The 26262-nt window shown below is 39.0% G+C and overlaps 1 protein-coding gene across 1 annotated transcript in view; it reads left to right on the plus strand.

Annotated features, from left to right (window-relative positions):
- The window catches only part of si:dkey-178k16.1 (band 4.1-like protein 1), an 88344-nt gene that overhangs the window by 50778 nt on the left and 11304 nt on the right, over window positions 1-26262 (plus strand). Inside the window, exons 4-13 of the mRNA XM_036591997.1 lie at window positions 407-511; window positions 4206-4248; window positions 6482-6557; window positions 7091-7309; window positions 11330-11417; window positions 14730-14894; window positions 18041-18138; window positions 19668-19843; window positions 21598-21794; window positions 22508-22546. Coding sequence (XP_036447890.1) covers window positions 407-511; window positions 4206-4248; window positions 6482-6557; window positions 7091-7309; window positions 11330-11417; window positions 14730-14894; window positions 18041-18138; window positions 19668-19843; window positions 21598-21794; window positions 22508-22546 — 1206 coding nt within the window. The remainder of the gene's footprint in view (window positions 1-406; window positions 512-4205; window positions 4249-6481; window positions 6558-7090; window positions 7310-11329; window positions 11418-14729; window positions 14895-18040; window positions 18139-19667; window positions 19844-21597; window positions 21795-22507; window positions 22547-26262) is intronic.

Below are 26262 nucleotides of genomic sequence, written 5' to 3' on the forward strand. Positions count from 1 at the left end.
AACATTTGCTTTATGCCACTGAAATGGTAAATAACGACCCCCTATAATATAAAACGTAGCTTATCTGGTACAGTAGAAGCTCCTATAATGCAGTATTACCGCTCACACAGTCAGTGTTTTACCAAAATAATCACAAAACACACACAATCACTTCACTTCACCACCTGAAAAAAGGCTCTAGTTTTTTAAATGAAGCTTTGTCATCATAGGGCAGTTTCCTGAATCAGACACAGAGTAGAGTTCATATCATTCAAAATCAAATCTGCACTTGTTTCTACTCAGCTTTGTTGAATAAGGGCCAAAATGATCGACGAAGATCATGTGAAAGGAGGGGGTTCATCTTCTACACTGTACAGACCTCTCAACCTCTCTTTTCCTTTCTTTCTTTGTGTGTGTGCTGAGACAGAAGTCCTGTAAGGGGCAGGCCTTGCTGGATATGGTGTGTGAGCACTTGAACCTGCTGGAGAAGGACTACTTTGGCCTGACCTTCTGTGACGCGGACAGCCAAAAGGTACTTTTCCTCACCATTCTGATTCTCTTGTGAATGACTGGTGTGTGTATGTTGTTGCTGCTTTTGGCTTGATCAATGTCCATTATGATATCGATAACAAAAGCATGGTATAATTCATTATTTCCCTCTCGTACACCACAGTTAAAAGCTTGGAATCACTGCTTTCAATAACATGAAACCAGTTTATTGCTTAATACATGTACAAAATAATTACGTACTTTACGGTTATATAGGTTTCAGCTCATTTGTCGGAAGCTGTCAAGAAAGAATTAGTCTAGAATAATGAACAGAGCTCTAGGTGATTCCATGATAATTGAGAAAGCTGAAGAACACTGAAAACAAAGCTCTAAGAAAATGAACATCCAGTGTGCCTCATATTCGAAAAGTAATGATCCAATTTTGAGGCAGGTAACTAATAATAGGAATTAATATAAAAAGACATTTGCAGTATATTAATCATCATCGGATAACTTCTCGCTGTTCCCTAAACCCTGAAACATTGAATGAAAAAAATCTTGAAATACCTTCTCTTCTCTCTAAAATTTTAATCTACTCTGTATGTTATTGAATGACACTGAACAGCAGTTATTAATGACAAGTGATTCCAAACTGTTCCAAAAAGTAGTGTAGCTTTTTAAAACAAGCAAAAACTATTTAAGGTACAGATCTTAAACTTTATTTCCAATGTGCAGATACTGAAAATGTATTGTTGAAGGCACAGCCTTGTTTTCTTCCTTTACGTTTTCACCATTTTTGTTATTCCTTAAAACCGAAATGAACAGAGAAAAGACCAACAGGCAGATTTGAGCCTGTCGATGCAGAATGTAAATCGAATGTAAACGTAATCCACTGCCTCACTCACTATATGGAATAATTATGTATTTATCTAATTACATTTGAACATTACAGTAAAACAAAAGTAACAACTCTAACTAAGGGTTCATTGTCACCATATGCTGTCAATCTCTCAATTATCTCAGGCCCAGTAACGCTGTTATCCCCTGAGTGCTTTCACTATTTCCAGAATTTTGCATGCATACCAACTACCGCCAACACTTTCCCCTAAGATTCCCTCCTGCTAATGCAGCCTGCTCTCTATAAATAACTGTAGCTCTGCTGGTTCTGTCGTGCCCGTAGATTGCCACTGTTGGAGTTATCGTGTCTTGCAGAGAACGCTGAGTGCCCTTGTATATATCCCAGGCTCCACAGTGAGTGTTTGATTGATGGTGGTCTACCCTGTTTCAGGTGGACCCCTGCTCTAGTTGAACGCTAATGATGGCTCTTCCTCAACTGCCACCATGCCATTTTGCCCATTGGAGGCTTCTTTACACCCTCTTTACACTCTCTTGGCCTTCGCTGCCGAAAACCCACTGAGTGGAGTCAGTGGTAGTGAGAGCCAGAAAGCGAGCGAGTTTCGTCAGGTGTCGGCGGCAGCGGTGCGCGGCACTGACAGCTAGTAGGATCAGAGAGGAAAGGTGTTGTTTTTTTCGGAGAGTAAGCAGCCAGCGGGAAGCTGCTAACAGAGCAAAGCTGTTTTTCTGTTTCACTCGTCGGCCACGCTTTGAACAACAGACAGCTCACGGCGAGACTGTAAGACGTCTCTGCTCATGAAGTGTTTTTTGGTTAACCTGTTTATTACTGTTTTTAGGGAGTTTAGTCGAAATTGGTCAGCTGTCGTTTTTAATGGCATGTAATATAACTCTATTCTCTGTTTACACTAAATCTCTACAGTGCACTGCATCAGTGTATATCGCTGCTGTAAGAACCAGAAGAACACCTCTTATCTCCATTTTTTTTTCAGTTTTTGACATATCTTCAAAAAGCCTGTTGTTCCTCACGTTGTGTGTAAATTTCATGAAGAATGGACCAAAAGAAACGCCCCAAAATGACTTGGGAAAAATTCTGGTTCCATTGACTTACATTAAAAGTAAAGTATGTTTTTTCCTTCTCCTGTAAAGTTACCATTTTGGAGATACGAGGTTTTCTTCCGACAACCGCGATATGTTTGTTAAAGTGACCATATTCTGTATTTGTATTGTATTTTTTCCCTTTGTGTCCTTTTGTGTGTTTTTATGTACCAAAAGTCAAAAACTATCCTCTTAAACAGGCTGTTTTGTTTTTGTGCCTTTAAGATGGACATATGTAAATTACTTCTATTCTGATTGGTTGCCCTGTATTGGCCTCAAAAGGCATTCCACTGAACTGCTGAACTGAACTTCTTCTCTGATGACTTGTGGCATCACAACCATGATCAATTGAAAACAGGCTGGAAAATAATATAAGAAGCGTATTTTCCATATATGGACTTGCAGTATGTTTTAAATCTTAAACAATGTTTACACATTACAGTACTGTGCAAAAGTCAGAAACCACTGTTTATTTATTTAATTTCCAGTCAAAACTGCCATTAAGCACATATTTATTTTTCAGCTTCAGGAAAAAATTGACACAGAATACACAAAAACTAAATTTAATAGTTTTTTTCCCCAGTATTTAGTGTTTCCACGCTTTGCATTCACTACAGCTTCCATTCTTTTAGGGAGACTTGCTTTCAGTTTTTCAAATAAATCTGCTGGAATATTTTTCTCTGCTTCTCTGCACCATCTAAAGGCCAACAGACCTGAAGCAGGAGCCGAACTTGTTTTTCCTCCTATCTCTCAAAGAAGAAAGCTTTAAGTACTGTTAATCTGACTGTGGTTTGCTGGGTCTTACATGCCACAGTTCTTAGGAGTCCCATTTTTTCTGGATGTTTTTCATATTTTTTTGAACTCCAGTGATAGAAACTCCTGTCCTTATTTTACGTTGTATTTTTCTCGTCCTTATCCAAGTAGATTATTTTATATCTTCTGTAGACATTTTAGATGCACAGGAGAAAGAAATCTGCAAGGCAGCTCGGGTGAGTTTGGGAAGTTGCTTGTGTGAATGTAAGCGTCTCTTTGAAACAATGTCGGTGAGACCTTTGGGAACAGCTTTTTTTGGGAGGACAGACGTAGCTGGTTGGTTTTAAGATTGGAAGGATGGAGGAGGTAAAGTGTCTGTTGGGTGCACAGCAGTAAAAAGTGGACAAATTAAACACTGATAAATTTGTGTTTGAGGCTTTTCTGTAATTTTCTGTTAAAATATAAGGTGCACTACTTTTTTCCACCACTGAAAAATGAATTGCTTGTACTTAACAGACATTTTGACTGGTGGTCTCAGACTTTTGCGCAGTACTGTACATCAGACTCTAATTTCAGAAACACAAGGTCGTTTCGGTTTTGATACAGGCCCTTTAACACTCATTGTTTTATCATATGCTGATACTATTGTGTTGGAATATTTGACTTGAGAGTGTGTTGTGTGCTAAAGATGAAATGCCTTGTAATTACTTCAGTTCAAAAGTGTGTATGAGAGTGTGTGTGTGGATGGGTGCGTGTGTTAAGCAAACACTTAAGAGCCTCAGACACATTTGGGTGACCTTAAGCCAGAATGGTGGGACTAAGATGACATTTATCTATTCCCTGATGCTTCTGCAGCTGCTGAATATTAATGCACTGACCATTTAATGGAATGCATATAGAATTATTGCTCTGGCCAAAGCAGAGACACATTGTGCATTCTGATGAAAGAGTCCAATAGTTCTCCTCACTCTGCTGTACTGTTTTGCTTGAAAGAGCTTTGACCCTCATGGGAACTGTGCTGTCCTTCCTTTCAGAACTGGCTGGACCCCTCCAAAGAGATAAAGAAGCAAATCAGAGGTAAGTACAGTAGGAAAGTATGACAGCGTTTTAGGGCCGCTGTTAATAAAAATAAAAATAGTAGACTTCGAGAAAAAAAGTCGGAATATTTGGAGGATAAAGTGGTCTAACTGTAGGGGGGCTGCCATAACGTGTTGGGGTCTCGGTTGCTGTACTGGTGCCGGAGCTCCACTCACTCCTGTCTCTTTGTGGATCATTTTAATCATTATTCTCACTGTCTGTGAAACTTCATGCCCTCTTTGAATGGGGGGAGATGTAGCCCCCGATAGCCGTGTAGACGACCCTGCCTGAGATTCTCCTTCAACAACACAGACAGACAGTTTCCTCCGAGTCCGTCTGGCTCTTTATTCTAGATAAACACAGTTTCCTGCTCCGCCGTTTCAGCTGTTTCTTATACTAATAACAGGCTGGTGCTGATGTGCAGGAGAGACAGGGAGACTGAGTGTTTCTTTATGGGTGAATCGATATGAAAGTAGAACTCCACCAACTCAGCGCCCCTCATTTAACATGAGGAGGTGCTGCCTTCACTGTGCAAAGCCTTTGGCCACAATATTGCGATCTTTCCTGGTATTAATGCCCCTTTTATGTCGACATTTTTCTCAAAATATTACATTTTTCTCAAAAGAGTACAACTTTATTCTCGAAATATTACGACTTTATTCTCAAAGTCTACTATTTTTATTTTTATTAACAGCGGCCCTAAAACGGCATTGTAGGAAAGCCTAATGTTTGCTCTCTGTTTTCTCAAATATGTACTAGGGCTGAACACAATATGTTGCTTGTTAATCATTATTACTACATTGGTCTTTGCAGCACTAATATCACAAGACTAACAATATGCAAAACAGCCCTTGAACCAGTTAATTTTCTGTAATGTGTACTGTGAGCAGAAGTGAAGTCTTACAAATAGGTACATTTCAGTGTGTTTTTATTAGATAGAATAATCATGCTTTTCATTTTTAAACTCAGCAAGTATTGCACTATTACTTTTATTTCATTGTTAAATTTTGATTGGAAAACAAAAGGGTTAAAATCCTGAAAAGCCCAGCGGAAAAATGATCTAATCAGAATGTGAACAGCCAAGCTATCTCTCCCATTGGTTAGGACTTCAGGAGCTGGACTGAAGGTCTTAGATTAACTACATTAGATTACCTACCAACCTACAAGTTACAGTCTAATCAACCAGTTGCATGTTAATTTTAATTAGTAGGACCAATTCAGCTTCTCTCTACATCCCCCATAGGTTTTAATTCCATTGTTAGAACTGGAAAACAGCAGCTTTATGCCAGATGTTAATGTTTAGCCTAAAAAAAGTTAATCACTGTAAGAATAGCGCTAACATACTATTAGAAACCCCTTAGTGGTGCTATCAGAAATTAGCATTATAGTAGAGGTAGGTTTTTCTCATTTTTTTAATCAGTTTTTAATCATATCACACTAATGATTCACCAGCTTGTTTTTAACCTCTTATTCTCCAGGGTATATTTTGGTTTTTCCATCTGAATTCACATGACCAAATCGCAAGGCAAAATATTCAGTAACTGCATGGAATAAATGTGAATTTTTATTTATTTATTTATATTTTTTTTTTTTTGTAAAAGCTTCCCTCAAATTAACAGAACATGTGTTTTATGATCATACACATATCGCTATATGCTTACAATTTACTGCTGAAAGCCAAAAATCTTAGACGCTCTTTGTATTATTTCATAAAAATAATTTTTACAGAGCAGATCACTGAAGAGACGCCATCTGTTTATAGTTTATAGCCCAGATTTGTGGAAAAATGGGTCGACTTTCAGTAGAAAAAAAAATTATGAGTTCAGCTTCTTTTATTATAAGGGTTTAAAATTACATCACCCATCTATCTGGACAGAAGACAGTTACAGCTCTCATACAACCCCCACCTTTAGAATGTAGCTTATGAAATATGAAAGTTATGAAGAATATGACGAAGCGTGTTTTGGAACCACCGGTGGTCTCAAGGAGTTGAAGAGGTTAATGAATGTAAGATGTATTGCGAAGGGAATATGTAGCAGTATTACACTACAATAGCACAACAGCCCTATCATACCAGCAATACTAGTATTTTGTCCATATCCTGCAGCCTTAAATGCACACCACACATTCCTGCATCTTCACCTCAGTAGATAAAGGAAAATTGTGTTCTCGTGTTGCATTTTAAAGGGCACATCCCTTTCCTAACCCATTGTTTTTGCTTGTCTGGTCACAGTGGGCTCCTGGCAGTTTTCCTTTGCTGTCAAATTCTATCCTCCTGATCCCTCTCAGCTGATAGAAGACATCACTCGGTGAGTGCGCTGAACCTGGGCTAAAATCCTCTCTCTCCCTGCTCTCCCATGTGCAGCTATTGCATCTCCGCTCTGCCATTTTGCTGTTTGTGCTTTTACACAAATGCTCGAGTATTTTGCTGTTCGCCCAGGATTGAACAGGCGCATCCACTCAGCATCTTTAGACCCAGCTGTGAAGCTCACACCTGTTTTTACCAAAGCACTGCATTTGATCCTCTCGATAAAATAACATTAAAAGATGAAATTTAAAAGCAGAAAGTAAGAATTTAAGAATCTCTCTGGCTTGAAACGTTTCTTTGATCTCCATCCTCTGTTCTGAAATGCCTGCACCAGCCCAAACCACTCGCATCTGCAGCTGAGTAATCCTGAGCTTGTGGATTTTGCTTCAGTCCTCTTCCCAACCGTATGTTGTGTTCTTAGGCGCGCTCTCAAAGGCAAACACAGCATCACTCGGCATCTCGAGTAACACACTCCAGAGGATGGAGCCTGGACGGTGGTTGCCATGTGAACGGTTCTGGTGTCTGTGTGTGTAGGTATTACCTTTGTCTACAGCTGAGGGAGGACATGCTGTCTGGGCGACTGCCGTGCTCATTCGTCACACACGCTCTGCTGGGCTCCTACGCCGTGCAGGCCGAGCTGGGTGACTATGACCCTGACGAGCACGGGCCCGACTACGTCAGCGAGTTCCGCTTCGCCCCCAACCAGACCCGTGAGCTGGAGGAGAGGGTGATGGAGCTCCATCGAACTTACAGGCAAGGGAGGACACCACACATACCCCTTATTCAGCATAGCTGGTCAAATCTTTAAGGCTCGTTTATATCTGACTAGATTAAATGGATTTTGTGCTGCTAGACTGTTCAGTAAAAAGGGAGTTTTCAACTCTGGTTCCTGGAAGAGCTTGAAACAGTGGATTCAGTTCACCTATTAATTGCCAGGTGTAGTAGGTTGTTTTTAAGTAGGGCAGTTATTAAAATGTGCTGGACACTAGGTCTCCGGGACTGGAGTTGTATCAGTTTTGCATAAGTTTGTACTTAAGTACTTAACTGTACGTAAAACTACAACTTGGGCTACGTTCACACAGCAGGTGAAAGTCCCAGAATCCGATCTTTTTCTTCATATGTGACACAGATGTGTGTCTGTCAGTGTGAACAGATAAACACACTGAATCTGACATTTTCAATTCCAATTTGAGACGCTTCCATATGTACTGAAATCCAATACGTATCCGATCTGCGGCAATGCGGCTCAGTCTGAACAGACATTTCATGAGACTTTTACGTCAGTCCAACTCGACATTCGTCATCATTTTGCGCTGCTGAGACTCAAACATTTAGGCTGAGGTTTCTGTACAAAAATTAGAAGAGACTCATCCCAAACCCTCTGTGTTTGAAGAGATTTTTTTTTGAAAGAAATGGTTGAACGAGGCCGGAGGAGAACAAGGCTTCAGCGTCAGGGAAAAGTCTGAAAGCAAAGTTTAAAGAATCCGAGGACGCGAACCAAAGAAGTGACCACGCCCTTTTTACGGCTCGAACACATTCTGGGTGATGAGCCCAGCTGTCAGTCAGTGAAGCTTCATGATGGCTTCTGTGATGCTGGTGAAGATGAAGCTGATCCTCCAGGAGCGACTGGCGTTCGTTGGCGGTCGTGATTGTTTACCTCTGGATGAGCCGTGAAGCAGCGTGACGCTCTGTTCTTTTGCACATGTGGGTCAGTTTAGGAGCTGATCTGTTCAGACTGATGTCACATACAGATCACATTTAAAAGATAATGTGAACAGGCAAACAAAATAATCGGATTTGGTGAGAAAACAACTAACAACAATCCATCTAATGCATATCACTGCTGTTGGAAGAAAACCCTGTATCTCCATTTTTGACATTTTCAGTTTTTGACAATTTGAAAATGCCTGTTGTCCTTTACATTGTATGTAAAAGTCATGATGAAAGGACTAAAAGAAACGACCCAAAACGACTTGGAAAAGTCTGGTTCCATTGACTTACATTAAAGTGTGTTTTTTTCTTTTCCTGTAAAGTTATCATTTTGAAGATACAAGGTTTTCTTCCGACAACAGCGATATATTGCTTTAACATAACGTTCTCAGAACCTATAAACCCGCTTCTATGAAAATGCCACGACAGCTTGTGCTGAATTTTTGCAAAACCACAGAAAAATATCCAGTCTAGAAGAGAACAGTGTGCACAAGTTTGTTTTTACTGTTGAACTGAATAACACTGAACACCTATAGACATTGTTTGTTTATTTATTCTTTAATACTTCCTAACAACAAATGAACGTTATGCTTTTTTAAACAAGGTGTCTGATTATCCAAAACAAAAGCAGCATCAGTTTGGACGTTGTGGCAGATGCTGAGTCTCAGTTAACTGGAGTGGTGGATATTAGCCTCATGTTTGGAGTTAGAACCAGGGTCATGATTAGAGCTGTAATTATAATCACAGTACATAACATTTAGGGTTTAGCTTGCTTATCTTATCCTAAAAAGTCAGGTCATGTTTTTGTCTTTTTGTGCTATCTATGTATTGTTTTACTCAACACTTGCTAAGGGGTAGGTATAAATGCTTAGTACATAGTAAGCTCACCATTAAATGTAGTTAATGTGGCGCAACCTGCTTTGAATTAGTAATGCATAAACCTAAAATTAAGCACGTACGTTATTACTAGTCTGCATTTTAGCACAGCTGGACATACAGCTGTTGCAAATGGCCTTGGACCGGAGTTGAATACCCCTGCTCTAGACCAGTGTAATCTTTCTAGTTTTGGCCCATTGGATGCTGTTGGTCAAATGCTTGTTTCAAGGATGAGGTAATTACTCTTCACATACAAACAGAACAGAAGAGAGAGGGGGGAAAAATATGAGCCTAAGTTGTGACTTAATGGAGAAATATCAATAATAAAATGTGAATAAATGTTAAAACGTGCAATATCAAATGTACAAGACTAAAGTTAATAGTATTATCAAAGTTAGACCTCAGTTTTCCAAAGTTAATTACACTGTTTCTTTGCTTGACCAATCAAGAAGCATCAAACTTACGTTTTCGAAGAAATGGTGGACTTTTGGATAGAGGAGAGAGAGGATCTCCACATGTTTTTGTGCTGTCTGTACACTGTCAGTGTAGCCTCAAGAAAAGCTGGAGGGCATAATACTGGTAAAGTTTAGAAAAACATTTGTGTTTTCCACCTTCAGCTCCTGACAAAGTTTAAAATAGACACCCTGACTACACCATCGCAAAATTCAGTGCCTTCTAATGACTCATTTTTTTGACTGACGAGACAAGCAGTCAGATTTGTCCTCAACCGACTGCTTTGTTGAGACCAAATTTGTTTGAGGACTTTGTTGAGGACTGAATCTGAACTGTGCTATAAACAGAAAGATTCCATATACAGGCTCTCACTTTATTTCCTCCTGCACATAAATACTACTAAACCATAGTAGTTACTGAATAATGAGTTTTAAGATTAGAAACAGAATAATAAGCCAGCGGTTTCTGTCCAATTAATAATAAAGGTTAACTGTGTTAGCTTCACAATGTTCAGTTCAGTACTCAGACTGTCCATAGATGGAGCCAGGGTAAGAAAATGATGAATAAATATGAGCTGGTAACAGTGAAACACCATAGCAGAACCATATTCATATAACAGTATAGCAGTAATCGGTTATCTGGCTAACATTTTCAACTCCTTGAGACCACCGGTGGTTCCAAAACGCACTTCGTCATATTCTTCATAACTTTCATATTTCATAAGCTACATTCTAAAGGTGGGGGTCGTATGAGGCTGTAACTGTCTTCTTTCCAGTCAAATAGATGGGTGATGTAACTTTAAACCCTTATAATAAAAGAAGCTGAACTCAATTTTTTTTTGTTCTACTGAAAGTCGACCCATTTTTCCACAAATCTGGGCTATAAACTATAAACAGATGGCGTTTCTTCAGTGATCTGCTCTGTAAACATTATTTTTATAAAATAATACAAAGAGCGTCTAAGATTTTTGGCTTTCAGCAGTAAATTGTAAGCATATAGCAATATGTGTATGATCATAAAACACGTTCTGTTCATTTGCGGGGAGCTTTTACAAAAAATAAATAAATAAATAAAACAAAAAAGTTACATTTATTTCATGCAGTTACTGAATAATTTGCCCTATGATTTGGTCATGTAAATTTAGATGGAAAAACCAAAATATACCCTGGTCAATAAGAGGCTTAGCTAACCAACAGCTAGACATTAGACAGATGGTCATGGAATTGATAGAGGACTCTATCTTAACAAGTGCCAAGTTGTCACACCATGTCTGCACACAAAAAGATTTCAAAGAAAGTTACTAACTTGCAGGAGTAAGTGCATTTTAGAAAGCAGGTATTAGCATAGAATTAAGTCCTTTCACTATAAAATGTGGCTAGCACTATTTCAGGCATGATAATTTAGCATGCTCTTGGACCAAGCTACCCAAACCCATTATGAACGCTCACAATGAATCTGAGCTGAAGCCAACTTGCAAATACAGACAGGCAGCGCAGTGGGAGATGAATTAATGCCAGTGACCAGACTGAGGGGAAAAGCTGTTGAAATCAGCGCCATCCTTTGAAAGAGACTAGTTTGGCGGTCCTGTCTATAGAAAAGAAACTGTTAACCTTACGCCTTATAGCTTCTACTCTTTTTTGTGTTTTTCATTATGATATTCTAATGACATGATGATGATGATATAACGATGATGTGGATTATAATTCTAATGGTAATCTGTGTGCTCTGCTGTAGGGGTATGAGTCCTGCAGAGGCTGAAGTGAACTTCCTGGAGAATGCGAAGAAGCTTTCTATGTATGGGGTTGATCTCCATCATGCCAAGGTGCACATGTACAACTATACATTTATTATACATACACTTTCTATATATACACAACCCTGTTTCAAAAAAGTTGGGATGCTGTGCAAAATAAAAACAAAATGCAATGATGTGCAAATCATTGAAACCCTATATTCAATTAAAAATAGTACAAAGACAACACATAAAACATTAAAGCTGGGAAATGTTATTGTTTTTGAAAAATATATGCCCATTCTGGATTTGATGCCAGCAGCATGTTTCAAAAAAGTTGTGGGCATGTTGACCACTGTGCTGCATCACCTCTTCTTTTAACAACACTCTGTAAGCGGTTGTGAACTGAGGAGACACTGCTGTAGTTTTGAAAGTGAAATGTTTTCCCATTCTTGCTTGATACTGGATTTCAGCTGCTCAACAGTTCAGGGTCTCTTTTGTCATATTTTCTGTTTCATACTCTGCCGAATGTTTTCAAAGGACTGCAGGCAGGCTAATTTAGCACCTGGACTCGTTTACTCCGGAGCCATGCTGTACATGCAATGTAGTTTGTCATTGTCTTGCTGAAATAAGCAAGGCCTTCCCTGAAAAAGACGTCATCTGGATGGCAGCATATGTTGCTCCAAAACCTCATTCAGCATTAATGATGCCTTCACAGATAGGCGAGTCGCTCAGGCCATGTGCACTAATACACCCCTATACCATCACGAATGCTAACTTTTGAACTGTGCGCTTATAACAAGCTGGATGGTCCCTGTCCTCTTTAGCCCTGCGGATGCAGTGTCCATGATTTCGAAAAAGAATTTCAAATTTTGATTCGGCAGACCACAGGACACTTTCACTTCGCCTCAGTCAATCTTCGATGAACTCCGGCCCACAGAAGGCGGCAGCGTTTCTGGATCCTGTTTATATATGGTTTCTTCATTTCATTTTTGAGTTTTAATTTGCATTGTGGATGCAGCAATGAACTGTGTTCGCAGACAGTGGTTTTCAAAGTGTTCCTGAGCCCATGTTGTGATTTCCACTACAAAATTGTTTGTGTTTTTAATGCAGTGCCACCTCATGGCCCAAATATCCTGGCCTTTCAGTATTGGTTTTCAGCCTTGTCCCTTGCCTACAGAGATTTCTCCAGGTTCTCTGAATCTTTTAATGATATTTTGTACCATAAATGAAGAAATCCCCAAGTTCTTTGCTATTTTAAGTTGAGAAATGTTATTCTTGAATTGTTGCACTATTTGCCTGTGCAGTCACAAAGTAGTGACCCCCTCCCCATCTTTACCTCTGAAAGTCTCTCTGGAATGCTCGTTTCATACCCAATCATGTTGGGTGTGAGTAATTGTGAGATGCCAGTAACTGTGAGATGTTCTAACAGTTTTATTTATTTATTTATTTTTTTTAAACCTTACACAACTACCAGTCTTTTATTGCTCTGTCCCAACTTAGAAACGTGTAGCTGGCATCAAATTCAAAATAGGCATATATTTAAAAAAAAAAAAAAAACAAAATTTCTCAGTTTTTAAATTGGATATGTTGTCTTTATACTATTTTCAATTAAATATAGGGTTTAAATGATTTGCAAATTATTGCATTCTGTTTTTATTTACATTTTGTCCCAATTTTTTGGGAATGGGGTTGTATAAGCGGTAACACTTTAATGCAATACATTCTTAACACCACTATTTTTTTTATGGCATTTTCATATTTTTCCTAGTTTGACCCTTCAAACAGTCTGTAGTTCCACCCGTAGGCCCAGCTGACTGCACACTATACTGCCCCCCCTAAGCTGTTGTCTCTTCAAATACAGCTTTTAAAGTTATATTATAGCTTTCTTGATAAAACCCAAGTTATTTCCAGCGACTATGATGCCGTGAATGTGTTTATCACTGAAGCACATCAGATATCATTTGCAAGCGAAACACGCCGAAGATGCTGCAATGTCAGTAATATCAGTAACTTTAGCGCTGAAGGACACCTTTAGGAGACAGTGCCGGGCAGAGCTTGTGGAAAACAGGAGTAACAAAAGCAATAGAAAAGTGCAAAGCTACAGTTCCCTTCAAAACAAGACATAATGTAGCAGTATGAGAGTGAGAGGCTCCAATCCCGGAGGAGTTAGAACATCTAGGCCAGGGGTCGGCAACATGTGGCTCTTTTGCTGTCCTGTTGCAGCTCCAGAATTGGATGTTTAGGTAAAAATAAAATAATCCTCCTTTACAGTAAAATAAAGCTCTGCTGATCGTTCAACACAGTTTAACAATAAATGGTCTTAAACACTGGAGTTAATGAAGAACGGCTAATTCACCCTTTAACCCTGAAGATTGGTGTACAGACATGGTCATCATAGCAACACAGACAATCTCGCCTAGCTAGTAGCTAACGACAAGGCAAAGAGAAAGATTTAAGACGAATGTCAATAATTTGGAGACGAATGGACTTCTTTGCATTTATAATCACTCCAGCTGGTTTCCTGATATGATTAATCTGCAACGAGAAACTGACACTAAAAACTAACACTAAAAAGTTCTGAAGCTGAAGTCAGATTCTCATTAGAATTGTCCTGTTCCACCTTAAATGGCGCAGCAATTCTGCCAAATGTAAGGTTGAACGGGAAAGTTCAAACAAGAAGCTGTGAATGAGAAGCGACTTCAGCCTCGAACGTTGATAAACTCTACTTTCGTGGAAAAGTTTCCTGCTGGAGATGCGAGAAAAGCAGCTATAGCTGAGCTAAAGCTTAAAGCAGAGCAAAGTCAGTCTGCGTTTTTGTTTATATTATATTTTTAGCCTGTACTGCATCAGCACATACTGAGACATATTTACAGCCAAGATAGTAAAATGGGCATAAAATGTTGTGGCTCTCAAGGTGGTTTGATTTTTGTTGAAAGGACAAAATGGCTCTTTTTAACATTTGGGATGAGACCCCTGATCTAGGCACTGTTGCTCTCACTGAACAACAGCAGTAATGAAAATTAGAAACTGTTTAACCTATTTTCACCCTGTGCTTACATGAGTTTCATATTTAGCTTCATGTAAACTCTGCATTTACATGATAAACATAATATAACTGAATTATTGAAAGTAATATATGCATTGTAATAAAGCTTATTTTGTCCACTCATATAGCTATAACAAAATGTACTGCTTTAGAAATGGAAAAACTGTCTTTAGGGTAAAATGTAAGCAAATACGACAAATGCAATTAATCACAGTTAACTGCAAAAAATGTGATTGTGATTATTTGCCTTGTTTGACCTGTGTGCATCACTATTTTCATCGTACATGCAAAATGATAAAAAATATGGCAACCAGGTTTGAGGAAAATTCTGTGTGTGTGTGTGTGTTCTACAGGACTCAGAGGGCATTGACATAATGCTGGGTGTGTGTGCCAGCGGCCTTTTGATCTACAGAGACCGCTTGCGCATTAACCGCTTTGCCTGGCCCAAGATCCTCAAAATCTCCTACAAGAGAAGCAACTTTTACATCAAAATCCGCCCTGGAGAGGTAGAGAAAAAGGTCTTTTGAATTTTTCAAGGTTTTCTTCTTACATGTTGTTCATAAAGGCATGTTTACTGGATTCCGGTGTTATTAAAGATATCGACGACGGGATTAGACTTGGAATTTGGAAACTGTTTTAGATATCGACCTTTTAAAATGCATGTCGATATATAGATGGGAGTGATTCCTTTTGTGTTTTAGTTCAGCAGATAAGCTGTTTTTAATCCTCTTATTGATAGTGGTGAAGCGAGTAGTCCAATAAGCAGTTAAAGGAAACTAACTGGCCAGTCTGATTTAGACTTACGTGGGTGTTCCAGACTTTACACTCAGAAGCTGAAAGAGATTAATTAAACATATTCCAAATTCTGCAGCTTTCCAAATGCTGACATGTCTCACAATGTCTTAAAACAACATTTATTACATTTGAGTTTCTGCAGTTTGGAGATTGTGAGCGTCTTGCTTAGGGAAATAGGTTTGTAACTCAGGGCTGAGTTAGGAAAAAACAGTAAGGAGTCGCTACAAAGAGAACACATACTAAATTTTTAATGTGTGTGTTTTTAATAATCTCTATATCCCACGTTATTGACTTACACTAAGCAGTACATTCTTCATTATCAAGATAAAGACGTTTCACTGCGATGGTGTTCAACATCAGTGCACTTTAAAACAGCAAAGACTTGAGATCCATCAAAGTCCACTGATCATGTCAAAGATACATCACAGTCTTTTGCCTCCTCCCCTCTTTTTCTCCCTTCCTCTGCCGCTCTCTCTCTTTCTTAATCCGTTTTGCTCTGTGATTTGTGGCTATATGCTGTTGTGAAACAGGATCAAAAGACTGCCATTATAAAACAAAACCTCACATTGCCTTTAGACTGACCTGCTACACTTACTTGCTGGGGCAGTTTATTACAGTAACCGGTTGCTGTCTAACCTAAAGGAAACTAATGGTTCCTATTGAAAACTGACCTCTGCACTGGACAAAATATTTAGCACTGACCTTTATACTTAATCTGCAATGCTTTTTTTTAAATAAGAAATATGATTTGACCTAAAAACAAGAAACAAATGTCATAAAAATAAATAAATAATACACATAAATGTCCTAATGTCATAGAGAGCATTACAGTTAATTATCTGATACATGTAGACAGTTTGAACACTAATGTTATGCTTTAAAACAAATTACGATTAAATTGTTTGGGTTCCTTTAAAATCGTTTTGTCAGATAGAACCTTATAACTCCAAGCAGAAAGTGAGATCTTAGGATTAGAAGGTTCTTCTGCATTTAACATGTTTAAAAAAATTTCATTTACAAATTTGGTGGGATTTTGATTTTGTACATTTAGAATATATTTATGGTGTCTGTCATGGTTATGAATTAAAGAGACGTGTCCCACGTCAGTTTTGCTATAGTTTTTGCTGCTCAGAACACAGACAGAGCCTTATAATTCCAAGGGGACGATTTTTCTTTTAGTCGCCGCAGCTCAAAGATGTGGACATGCAGCACAGTGAGTTAAAAGCTAAAAGCCTTGTGTGGAGGACATCGAGGCTCTCCTTCAGCTCCAAGCCTGAGTGGACAAACCACAGGAGAAACCTTGAGCTCTGATGTGAAATACAACACTAGTGTTGATGTATGTTTTCAAAACATGTGCAAAACGTGTGTTCAGCGGTACTTTCATTATTAAGATAAAGACGTTTCACTGCGATGGTGTTCAAAATCAGTGCACTTTAAAACAGCAAAAACTTGAGATCCATCAAAGTCCACTGATCATGTCAAAGATACATCACAGTCTTTTGATCCTGTTTCGCAGCAGCGAAAAATCACCGAGCAAAACGCCTTCAGAGAGAGAGAGCAGCAGAGAAGGGGAGGTAGGAAAAGAAGGAGCAGTAGAAGAGGTTATCAGTGCTGGAAGTCTGAAGTCTTCTCAGTTTGCTTGCCCTGCTTTTCTTCTCCTAATGTGATTATCTCCAGCAGCACATGCAGCCTGTACGTCTTCCAGATTCTGCCTTGGATGTGTGACAATTCAATGCAGAAACCAGACTTTGTGCTTCTTCCTTTCAAGATATCATATTAACTTATGTCTTCATACAGCTGTTTCAAAGTGGTACCTTTGTGGAAGGAAACAAAGGCTTTGTTCACACAGCAGGTAAAAGTGGTTCATAGTCGTGATTGTTTACCTCTGGATGAGCCGTGAAGCAGCGTGACGCTCTGTTCTTTTGCTCTGTGGGTCGGTTTAGGAGCTGATCTGTTCAGACTGATGTCACATACAGATCACATTTAAAAGATAATCTGAACAGACACAAAAAAGAAAATCAGATTTGGGCCACTTTTACCTGCTGTGTGAACGTAGCCAAACATTCCTAACTTAATGCATATTAAATGTAACAAGTTTTTTTTAATTATTATTGTATAATAATAAAATTATAAATAAATGTAGAAGACAGGCAGCATTTTCCAATGGTGTGAAATAATTAGGGCTGGGACCACTTTATTTATAATTACTGACGAAGCTAAAGTAGAATTTAGCATTTTTTCTTACCATTTTGTATGCATGAGCTCTCTGCGCCAAGCTGCTTTTCAAAACATTATCCATTTTACTTCTCTGACACACAGCAGTGAGTTGCCCTCTGAGTGAGTGGCGCATTGGAGAGCTGCTACATGAGAAAAAAACAGTATTTTTTTTACACTTAATTATAGTTTAATGTCATTTTGAGGTCTTTTCACACAGTCGAATTTTAATGCTTTGAAATCTTCACATCACGTCACATCAAAGGGGCATTCTGGCCTAAGACTAGCATTTAATGTTACTAGTCACGTTATGTAATATTGTGTAGAGCACGACTGCTTATCGTCTCAGCCCTAAAAAAACTGAGTAAGTTTTTGTTCTGACAGTGATGAAAATTGAAAGTGTGCTTGGTAACGTCTCTCAGTCTTATGCATATTATACAACTAGTACTTCTACAGATCCACAGTGTGCTGGTTGGTCTTTCAGCCATTCATTCATTTCTATTTGTAGACTGTCCTAATTTGTAAGCTCACTGAAGCGTACCCTGTTTGGCTGCTATCTAAGTTGCACCTTTCCCACCATCTTGTCTGTAGTAACACACTGCCCTTCTCCCTTCACCCCCTCCTACACATATACACACTCCCCTGCACCCCCCAGTATGAACAGTTTGAGAGCACCATTGGCTTCAAGCTGCCCAACCATCGAGCCTCCAAGCGCTTGTGGAAGGTCTGCATTGAACACCACACTTTTTTCAGGTAGGCCCTCACTGCCGTGTCACTCAGTACTAGGGCCTGACCGATATGAAAACTATCACCAATACTGATTTTAAGGAGCTAACAACTCCTATGACATTGATAATATTGGGCGATGTAATTTTATATGGTCTAAAGTTAATCAGACTTAGTTAAACAGTGCTTTACTGAGTGAGTGTGTTTACATGCACTTAATAATCCGATAACTACAATTTTGTCAGTAATCCGATCAACGCGTTTACATGCACTTGAGTCATCGGATACTTGGAAACTCCAGGTCTACACGAGTCAGGCAATAATCAGATTTCTGCTTTGGAACCAGCCAATAAACACACAGAAGAACACGTGACGTAAACGTAACATAAAATTCAAATTTCATATTGCGGCTTTTTTTTTTTTAAACATCGTGCCGCTTCACCTGAAAATATGAACACACATCATCTAGAAGATGAATATTTAAATCCTTTATTTTGTGTTTGGTTTCAGCGCCGTTTTGCTGCGTCTCGCGACATCCACCGTCTGATCTCGCGCATGGAGCAGAGTGAGACTTCACATGCACTGAGAAACCTGATTACTGAGCTAAAATCCAGCCTCTTTATCAGATTTCTTAGTCAGATTTCTAGATCGCAGTATGGTGTTTACATGACCAGTTGAATAATCTGATAACTGCAGAAATCTGATTATGATCAGATTATTGAGTGCATGTATACACAGTCAGTATATGAGTGAAAGTAATTTTGTCAAACTGTTACATTTCTTAAACTTGAATAAACAAACAAACAAAACAAACAAGTGTTAAATAAGATAAATAAGATTCTGTTGGATTCTGTTAACTGGCTCTTATTTTTCTTATGTTTCATTAGTTCTCTTCACAAAAGATTTTGAGTTATGAACAGGTTAAATTAATTTTTATGCATCTTTCAACATGAAAAACGGTGCTAAAAGTGAACAGTAGCTTAGTGTCAGCTTAACAGTTCTCTTAAAGAGAATTAGAGTGGCGTGTAGTGATTCTCCTCATATTACAGCTGTCTGGTCATTACAGTGTAGAACAATATACTTAAATATAACTGTTTTATTCATGGCATTTTCATAAACACTAATAATCTCTGAAACTTTGGTCCAACCAATCGGTCAGGCCCAGCTCAGCACTGTTCTTTCTTTTCTTGTCTTGTCTTTTTTTCAGAAGAGTGTTAATGTTATTCAGTCTCTGGTACTGTGTTCTGACAGCCAGTTGTCACATGAGCTGTTTTTCCCCTCTTCCTTTCCTTTTTTTTGTTTTACATTACAATGTGTCTCACATTACTAAGAGTCTGGTAAACATTACAGAGAAGTGAGTGAGGAAATATACGCCGCATTAAAAAACAACAATTATCCCCAGTGAGGTGTGAGGGGTGTGAATTTGTTTGCATCTTCTCATTTTACAGAGATAATTGGACGCTGAGAAAGTGCAGTCCATCATAAGTTAGATCATTTTAAACAAGCCTTATTTGCCTGAGTAAGTCTGTTTGGACTGAATGGCTGTTTCCCTACAGGTTGGTCTCTCCTGAACCCCCACCCAAAGGTTTTTTGGTGATTGGCTCAAAGTTCCGCTATAGTGGACGGACTCAGGCCCAGACCCGTCAGGCTAGCGCGCTGATCGACAGGCCGGCCCCGCAGTTTGAGCGGTCAGTTAGCCGGAGGTACTTGCTGTCACGCAGTCTAGATGGAGGTGGGTTTTCAGAGTTTCTTCCAAAGACTCACAAATTATTATTTTCCATATAATTTGATAACAGTAATTAATGATTATTATCATATGCATTTCCTGTTGAACAACCACCCCCCCCGACTTCACTGCATAAAACATTTTGCAGAAAATAAAAGCCTTGTTTTGGTGCAATACACAAAAACATTTATATAATATATTTCATATAATAAATATTTATATGAGTGAGTGTGAATAAAAAATAAAAATATCTACATTTTGAGGACATGGCAACGTTTTGGGCCTTTACATTCAACATGCAGCACCTTTAAAAGTGTCTAAACAAAAATAGCAATATTACTCTCCTTTCTGGGACATGGATTTGTGCTGTTGCGAGTGAATGGCTAGACTTCTTCCTTTACGTCTAGTAAGTAAAAAGCGTGCATCACCATCTGGTGATAAGCCTTTATCCGTAATTAGAGATGACGACGTAACAGTATCAGGCCAACATCAGCAGAAGATGTCCTGTAACAAACCTGAAACAGCAGTCACTCAGTGATGTTAGCTGTGAATTTCTTCCTGTGGGGTAAAAGAGTGTGTGGTTTTACCATAACAGCCTAGTTTTACAAGTTCATTATAAGTTACAAATCGCTGATTTTAGAGCTATTTTAAAGTATTTTAAAGCAGTTTTTATTTTAACCCCTCTCTGCAGGCCATCTAGTGGCCACTCTGCCGAGGAATGGAAATTAACTTGTTGGATATTTTTATTAATATAAACAAATAATTTAATAGTTTCATTAAAAATTTTATTACAATTACTAAAATATTTTTAAAAATTTCTAGTTCAACTAAAAATATTCACATTCAAGGCTGAATTGAAGAACCTTCCAAACAGGCTGAAATTGTAGCTACCATGTGGGGTTACAGTACTTGAAGTAATACTTTAAGTAGTTTTGAAGAAAATTATTTTTAAACAGGGGTTCCGCATTAACCAGTAGTCAAGGTTTTAATATTAGTATCTATATCAGAAAAGAAAAAATGCTATCATGCCATCTCTGCTAATACTGTCGATTTGAAAAATAGAAGGGCATAATCATTTTATCAAAAATACTTCAAACAAGCTTTATTGATATGAAAAAAAAAGTTACAGTTAACTTAGTTGTTTTATTGCCTATTTTTACCAGCACTGCACAGCACAAATACAACAGTGGTTTCAGCCTCATATACAGGGAGATTCACTCCAAAGAGGCCCCGAATATTCTGTTGTAACTCCCGTTAGGATGAAGCAACCTGAACCAAAAAAATACGCTACATACCTTGACGTCTGTGTGATCGATTGCATTACATGCGATGCTGGAAGTGATCTCCCAGAAGTTGCAAATGGAGATTAAACAACACGACAGCTGTCCGGCGCCTACCTCATCGCTCTGACGCAGGGGCATCCCTGCTTGTTCGAAGCTCCATATACTGAGGAGCACGTTGCATGTTATTTCGTTCAGATTGCGAGAGTTATTACAGAATATTAAGGGCCTCTTTCGAATGAATCTCCCTGTATATCAATGTAAAAAGAGACTGACATATTCCTACATGCTTGAGCAGCTTTACTGAGTAGGTGCATCTTCAATGGAGGCACAACAGAAAGTTTTTATAAAACAAAACAAATTTATAAAAAAAAAAAAAATAATAAATATAAAAGAAATGATTGTAAACAAGCACACAGTGAGGCTTTAAGGTGTCATGCCGGTACCTCCTGTTGTATAATATGACTGTGTTACTGTCAGCCTCTGCTCTGGGGGACACAATGGACAGACTGTCTCAGCACACTCCTAGCGAACCCACTCCTGGCCTGGTCAGAGACGAGCTGGACCGGGACTACATGGATGTCGGTCAGGAGCATGATCTAGACCAGGATCAGGACCAAACTGAAGACAGAGGGTCAGAATCTGATGCTACTCCTTCAAGGGCTATGGAGCTGAAGGTACGTTAGAACGGTTAATAACTCTAATGAATGATAATGCAAATAATTCAAATGTAGAACTATATCTACTTAAATTGAAAATTGCTAGGGAAAGAAAATGAGTGAGAAATATGAGATGCTGTCAGACTACATCTCTTCATACTGCCTTATGTAATGAACTGTAAGACAAGCCAAATTAAACAGCAGTAGGAGTGGAATGCACAAAATGAGCTGTAATACAATTGAAAAAGGTATGACTTTCCAGCAGTTGAAGGCCTTCTGGTTATTTTAAGCAGAACTGTATTAATATTCAGCAGATATTTACACTTAGCTCTAGGAGTCCAACCACATTATGTTAACACCTGACCAACACTAACCTCTGGCCTTGACTTCTCCTCCAATTCAAAATGTAATCCATCTCCTCTTAGGCCTCCTGTCCCTGTCCATCCCTCTACAGCCTCCACTTCTTCTTATCTCTCGTTTGCTCCTTCACTCCTGATGCTCTTGAGCTTAGATAGGAATATATTTCTATGTCTAGCTGTTTTCTTAATCTCTCCTCTCTCCGAATATATCTTGCCTCCTTCTGACTTTTGCCTAATCTGTCAGTATACTTTGCTGCCTTTGCTGTGCCCTGCTGGGAATTTCTTAATCTAATCCAGATTACTTCTCTGCTAGCTTTTAATCCCTCCCCTGCTTTCTACTAATTGCTCTTTCCTCCATTCTCTTGCTTGCAGAGGGAGGAGCCGGGGTCTCCTCTAGATTCTAAAGCAGAGGTATTCTGTGGTGTCTAGCATATGTCTGTCTTGACTGTCTGTCTGTCTATATGTCTACCTCTATGTAGACCCCAGTAGCATGTCTGAAGTCCATTATGATTAGCAGTGAAACCATCATTTTGTTAGCCATGCCACAGAGCATGATTTGCGTGTACATGGCTTTTCAGTCCGCCCAGACCAGTCTTTGGCCCAATCCCATTTCACCCCTCACCCCTACTGCTGAGCCCTAAGCCCTCTGTTTTGCGCGTTCACGTCTAGGGGTAGGGTGTCCCGATTCTTGTTGAGATATAGGGGTAGGGGGAAGTGTTGGGGCTACATGACCCTCCAAACAGAGGTTTTACAGAGACTCCAAACAGAGAGTTATGAGAAAAAAAAGAAAAAACAGTAAGATGGAGCACAAGAGACCAAAGAAACCCACAAATGTGAGAATTTTCTCCATTAAAAAATTACGATAACCACTGTATTATCTTAGTATAATGTAGTTTCAGTGTATTATGGTCGTTTCAGTAGCTTGCTAGCTAACTTTCCTGTTCCACCTTAAATAGTCCAGCAGTTCTGACGCCTGAAGCGCCAGAATGTAACTGCTGCACCATTTAAGGTGGAACAAGAAAATTCGAACAAGAAGCTGGTGAATATCTGACTTCAGCTTCATATCACTGAAGAATTAGGGGTGGGTGATAATAAATAATTGCCCCCCTCTTTGAAGTCATATGATTCCCTAAATGTAACTAAAGCCCAGCAGTGAGGAGCTGAACTTTACCCTCCTCTGCTGTCACTGCAGACTGGCAGGGTCGCCTACAGAGCAGCGCTGGTAGCTGTTAATGAAGTGATGCTCTTTTTATTTGAGGGTCCCATTTCAGAGGGAAGATTTCAACCACTACCCTGTAACTCAGTTCCAAGGGGTTAGGGGGACACTCGAAAACAAGGGGTAGAGGTAAAAAGAAGAAATGGGATTGGGCCTTTGTATTGATTAATCAGTCAGTTCTTAGTGTGAGATTTTCATGGCTATCTGTGACCCCACATGTGTTGTTTTGGAGCATGTTATAGAACACTGGGCCAAAATCATACTGAACCTAACAAATTTGGGTTGGAGTTTGCTACATAACGTTGAGTTTCCAGTTTAAATGTGACAGCACTGAACTGGACTGTTCTGTTGTAGCTAACTGAACTAGGCAAGTTGTAAACGATGATTTTACCTTTACGCTTACATTAGATTACGTGACAAAAAACTACACTCAGTCAGTTCTAACTATAATGCTATGCAAAATTCAGATCCCCTCTTCATTTATTCAGCTTCAGGTCAAAATGGTGATTAAGTACAAGTTCATTTTTCAGGAGACTTTTCTAAGATTCCCTTACGTATCTAATTAGAAAGTCAAAAAAATAAGTGGAAAAAACAGGAGTTTCCAAAACTGGATCTCCAAAAGTTATTAAAAGATAGAAAACTAGGAATCTTGACAACTGTGAAAGACCTGCTAGACCAGGGTTTCTCAACCACTGGGCCATGGACCACAAGTGAGCCACAAAGCAGCCTCCGGTGGTCCTCGGGCTTGTACTGAGGAGGAGCCAGTGGTCCATAGTTGGCCAGTGATGGTACTTCAAAAGTCAGTGAAAAATTTTGACTTAATAATAACAAAGAAACTAAAAATAAAATAAAAACGTTCCCAAGTGGTAAACAATATTAATAAAATTCACAGTAACATTAATGGTTTCCTGTGGGCCTCCATGCTTTCCGGTGATAAACAGGTGGATCTTGAGGTGGAAAAGGTTGAGACACTCTGTGCTAGACCACCAAAACTGTCACCACCAGATAAACAGCATTTAAAGCTTTCAACTTCAATCAAATCAAAACAAAATCAAACTGCTTCAGATCTGAAAACAAAAACAGGGTTTCTGTCCAGACCTCAACATCACTGAATGTGTTTAAGCCTACTTGGATTGTGAGAAGCCGAAAATGCCACCAACTTCTAAGACTGAACTTTGGAGGTGTGGAAAAAAAATTCTTTGAAAAACTAAAAGCAAGTTTCCTGAAAAGAACTGAAAAGAATAGACAAAAATCTAACACTAAAAAATGAATAACTTGTTCTTAATGGCCATTTTGACTGGAACTTAAACAAATGAAATATGGTCTCTGAATTTTACATGTTACTTTATGAGTGTGCGGGGATCCTTGAGTGTCCAGTCAACTTTTGAATACTGAATTTACTATGTGGATATTTGTTATGATGCATCAAAGAAAGTCAAGGGGAACACAGAGGCCAACAGTTCAGTTCTAATAGGACTGTAAAGAGCAACATTTGTCTGTTAGTAATTAAGTATTTTGTACTTTGTTACTACAAAAACTCAAATGTTTGAACGTGAGCAATGAACTGAGAATGCAGAGCGAGTGCCGCTGTTGCTAGGCTAACTACTCAAACTGATATTAGCTAGAACAAAATAAGGCTACGTTCACATTACCAGGTTGAAGTGGCACAAATCGGATTTTTTGCCCTAATGTGACTCAGATCTGATGTTTTCAGAGCTGTGTGGACACAAATCTGATCTTTTCAAATCCGACCTGAGCCACTTTCATATGTGTTCCTAGATCAGATACGTATCCGATTTGTGGCCATGTGACCTTAATGTGACGCTCAGATCAGAATTCATGTGCTTTTTTTTCCACTGCGCGTGACCATCATTCAGCGTTACCATGGCAGCAGCGCCAAACAGAAGTTAAAGCCTGTAAACGGTGGAAAAGCAGCTCATCTCACCTTTTTCTCCTTCGTCTCGCTCTAATAATGAAGCTGAGAGCTGATCAGAGTTAATTATCTTCTCAGCGAAGCTCGTTCTGCTCGTTAGTTTGTGCTGATGATGAACGTGATTCATTCACGTGACGTTACTGAGTAGGATGAGCTCATGATGGTCATTTCAGGACGCCGGTTCGTCACATTAATGACAGATTTGAATCACTTACCTAAACGAGTGTGAACCATCGTGTCACAGAGATCGGATTTGAGCAAAAAATCGAATTTGAGCAACGAGGCTTGTAATGTGAATGTAGCCTAATTCCTGTCCTCCATGTGACGATGACATGCACATTTTTTGCACATCACCCACTGAATGGGTCGAGTGGGATTTTCTTCCAGTGTTCTGTAAAACTTGTCCAACCTCACAACAGTTGTTAAAAAACAATGCATTTGTAAGCTGAGCATGGGTAGGTCAATTAATTGGTCTTTGATAACATTTGAGTAATATTAGAATCAGTTCATATTTAAAAATCATAAACTTTGGCTTTGTTTTTGTCTCACTTAACAAGCCTAGGATGCTACATCTGCAGCACCTTGAAGCTCATTACTTCAGCGAATACTTTCAGGCCTGGTGTGAGCTTTGTGAGTTTAATGGATGAGAAGAGCTGAAACAGATGGTACAGAAATAGCAGTGCGGTTTGAGCATATTGCCAAATTAGTTCATTTGAACACCACGTTGACTTAGATGGATCAAAGAGTGGCGCACATATTGCTTCCTACTTGAGATTCCTTTCACAAGTGTAATGGGATTAGGGGTGACATAGTTGCAGCATTTCTTCTTCTTGCTTTTAGGCGTTTCACTTTATGTATGTTTTAGGCTGTACGTTGTTAGAAAGCTCGAGTCATTTGTGTCAATGGCCCGGATACATTATTATCTTCCATTGAGAAAGCAACATTTGGATCTGTGTATCTGGGACATTAACACAACCT

The sequence above is a fragment of the Colossoma macropomum genome, unplaced genomic scaffold (assembly GCF_904425465.1).
Source record: "Colossoma macropomum unplaced genomic scaffold, Colossoma_macropomum, whole genome shotgun sequence".
Classification (NCBI taxonomy): Eukaryota; Metazoa; Chordata; class Actinopteri; order Characiformes; family Serrasalmidae; genus Colossoma; species Colossoma macropomum.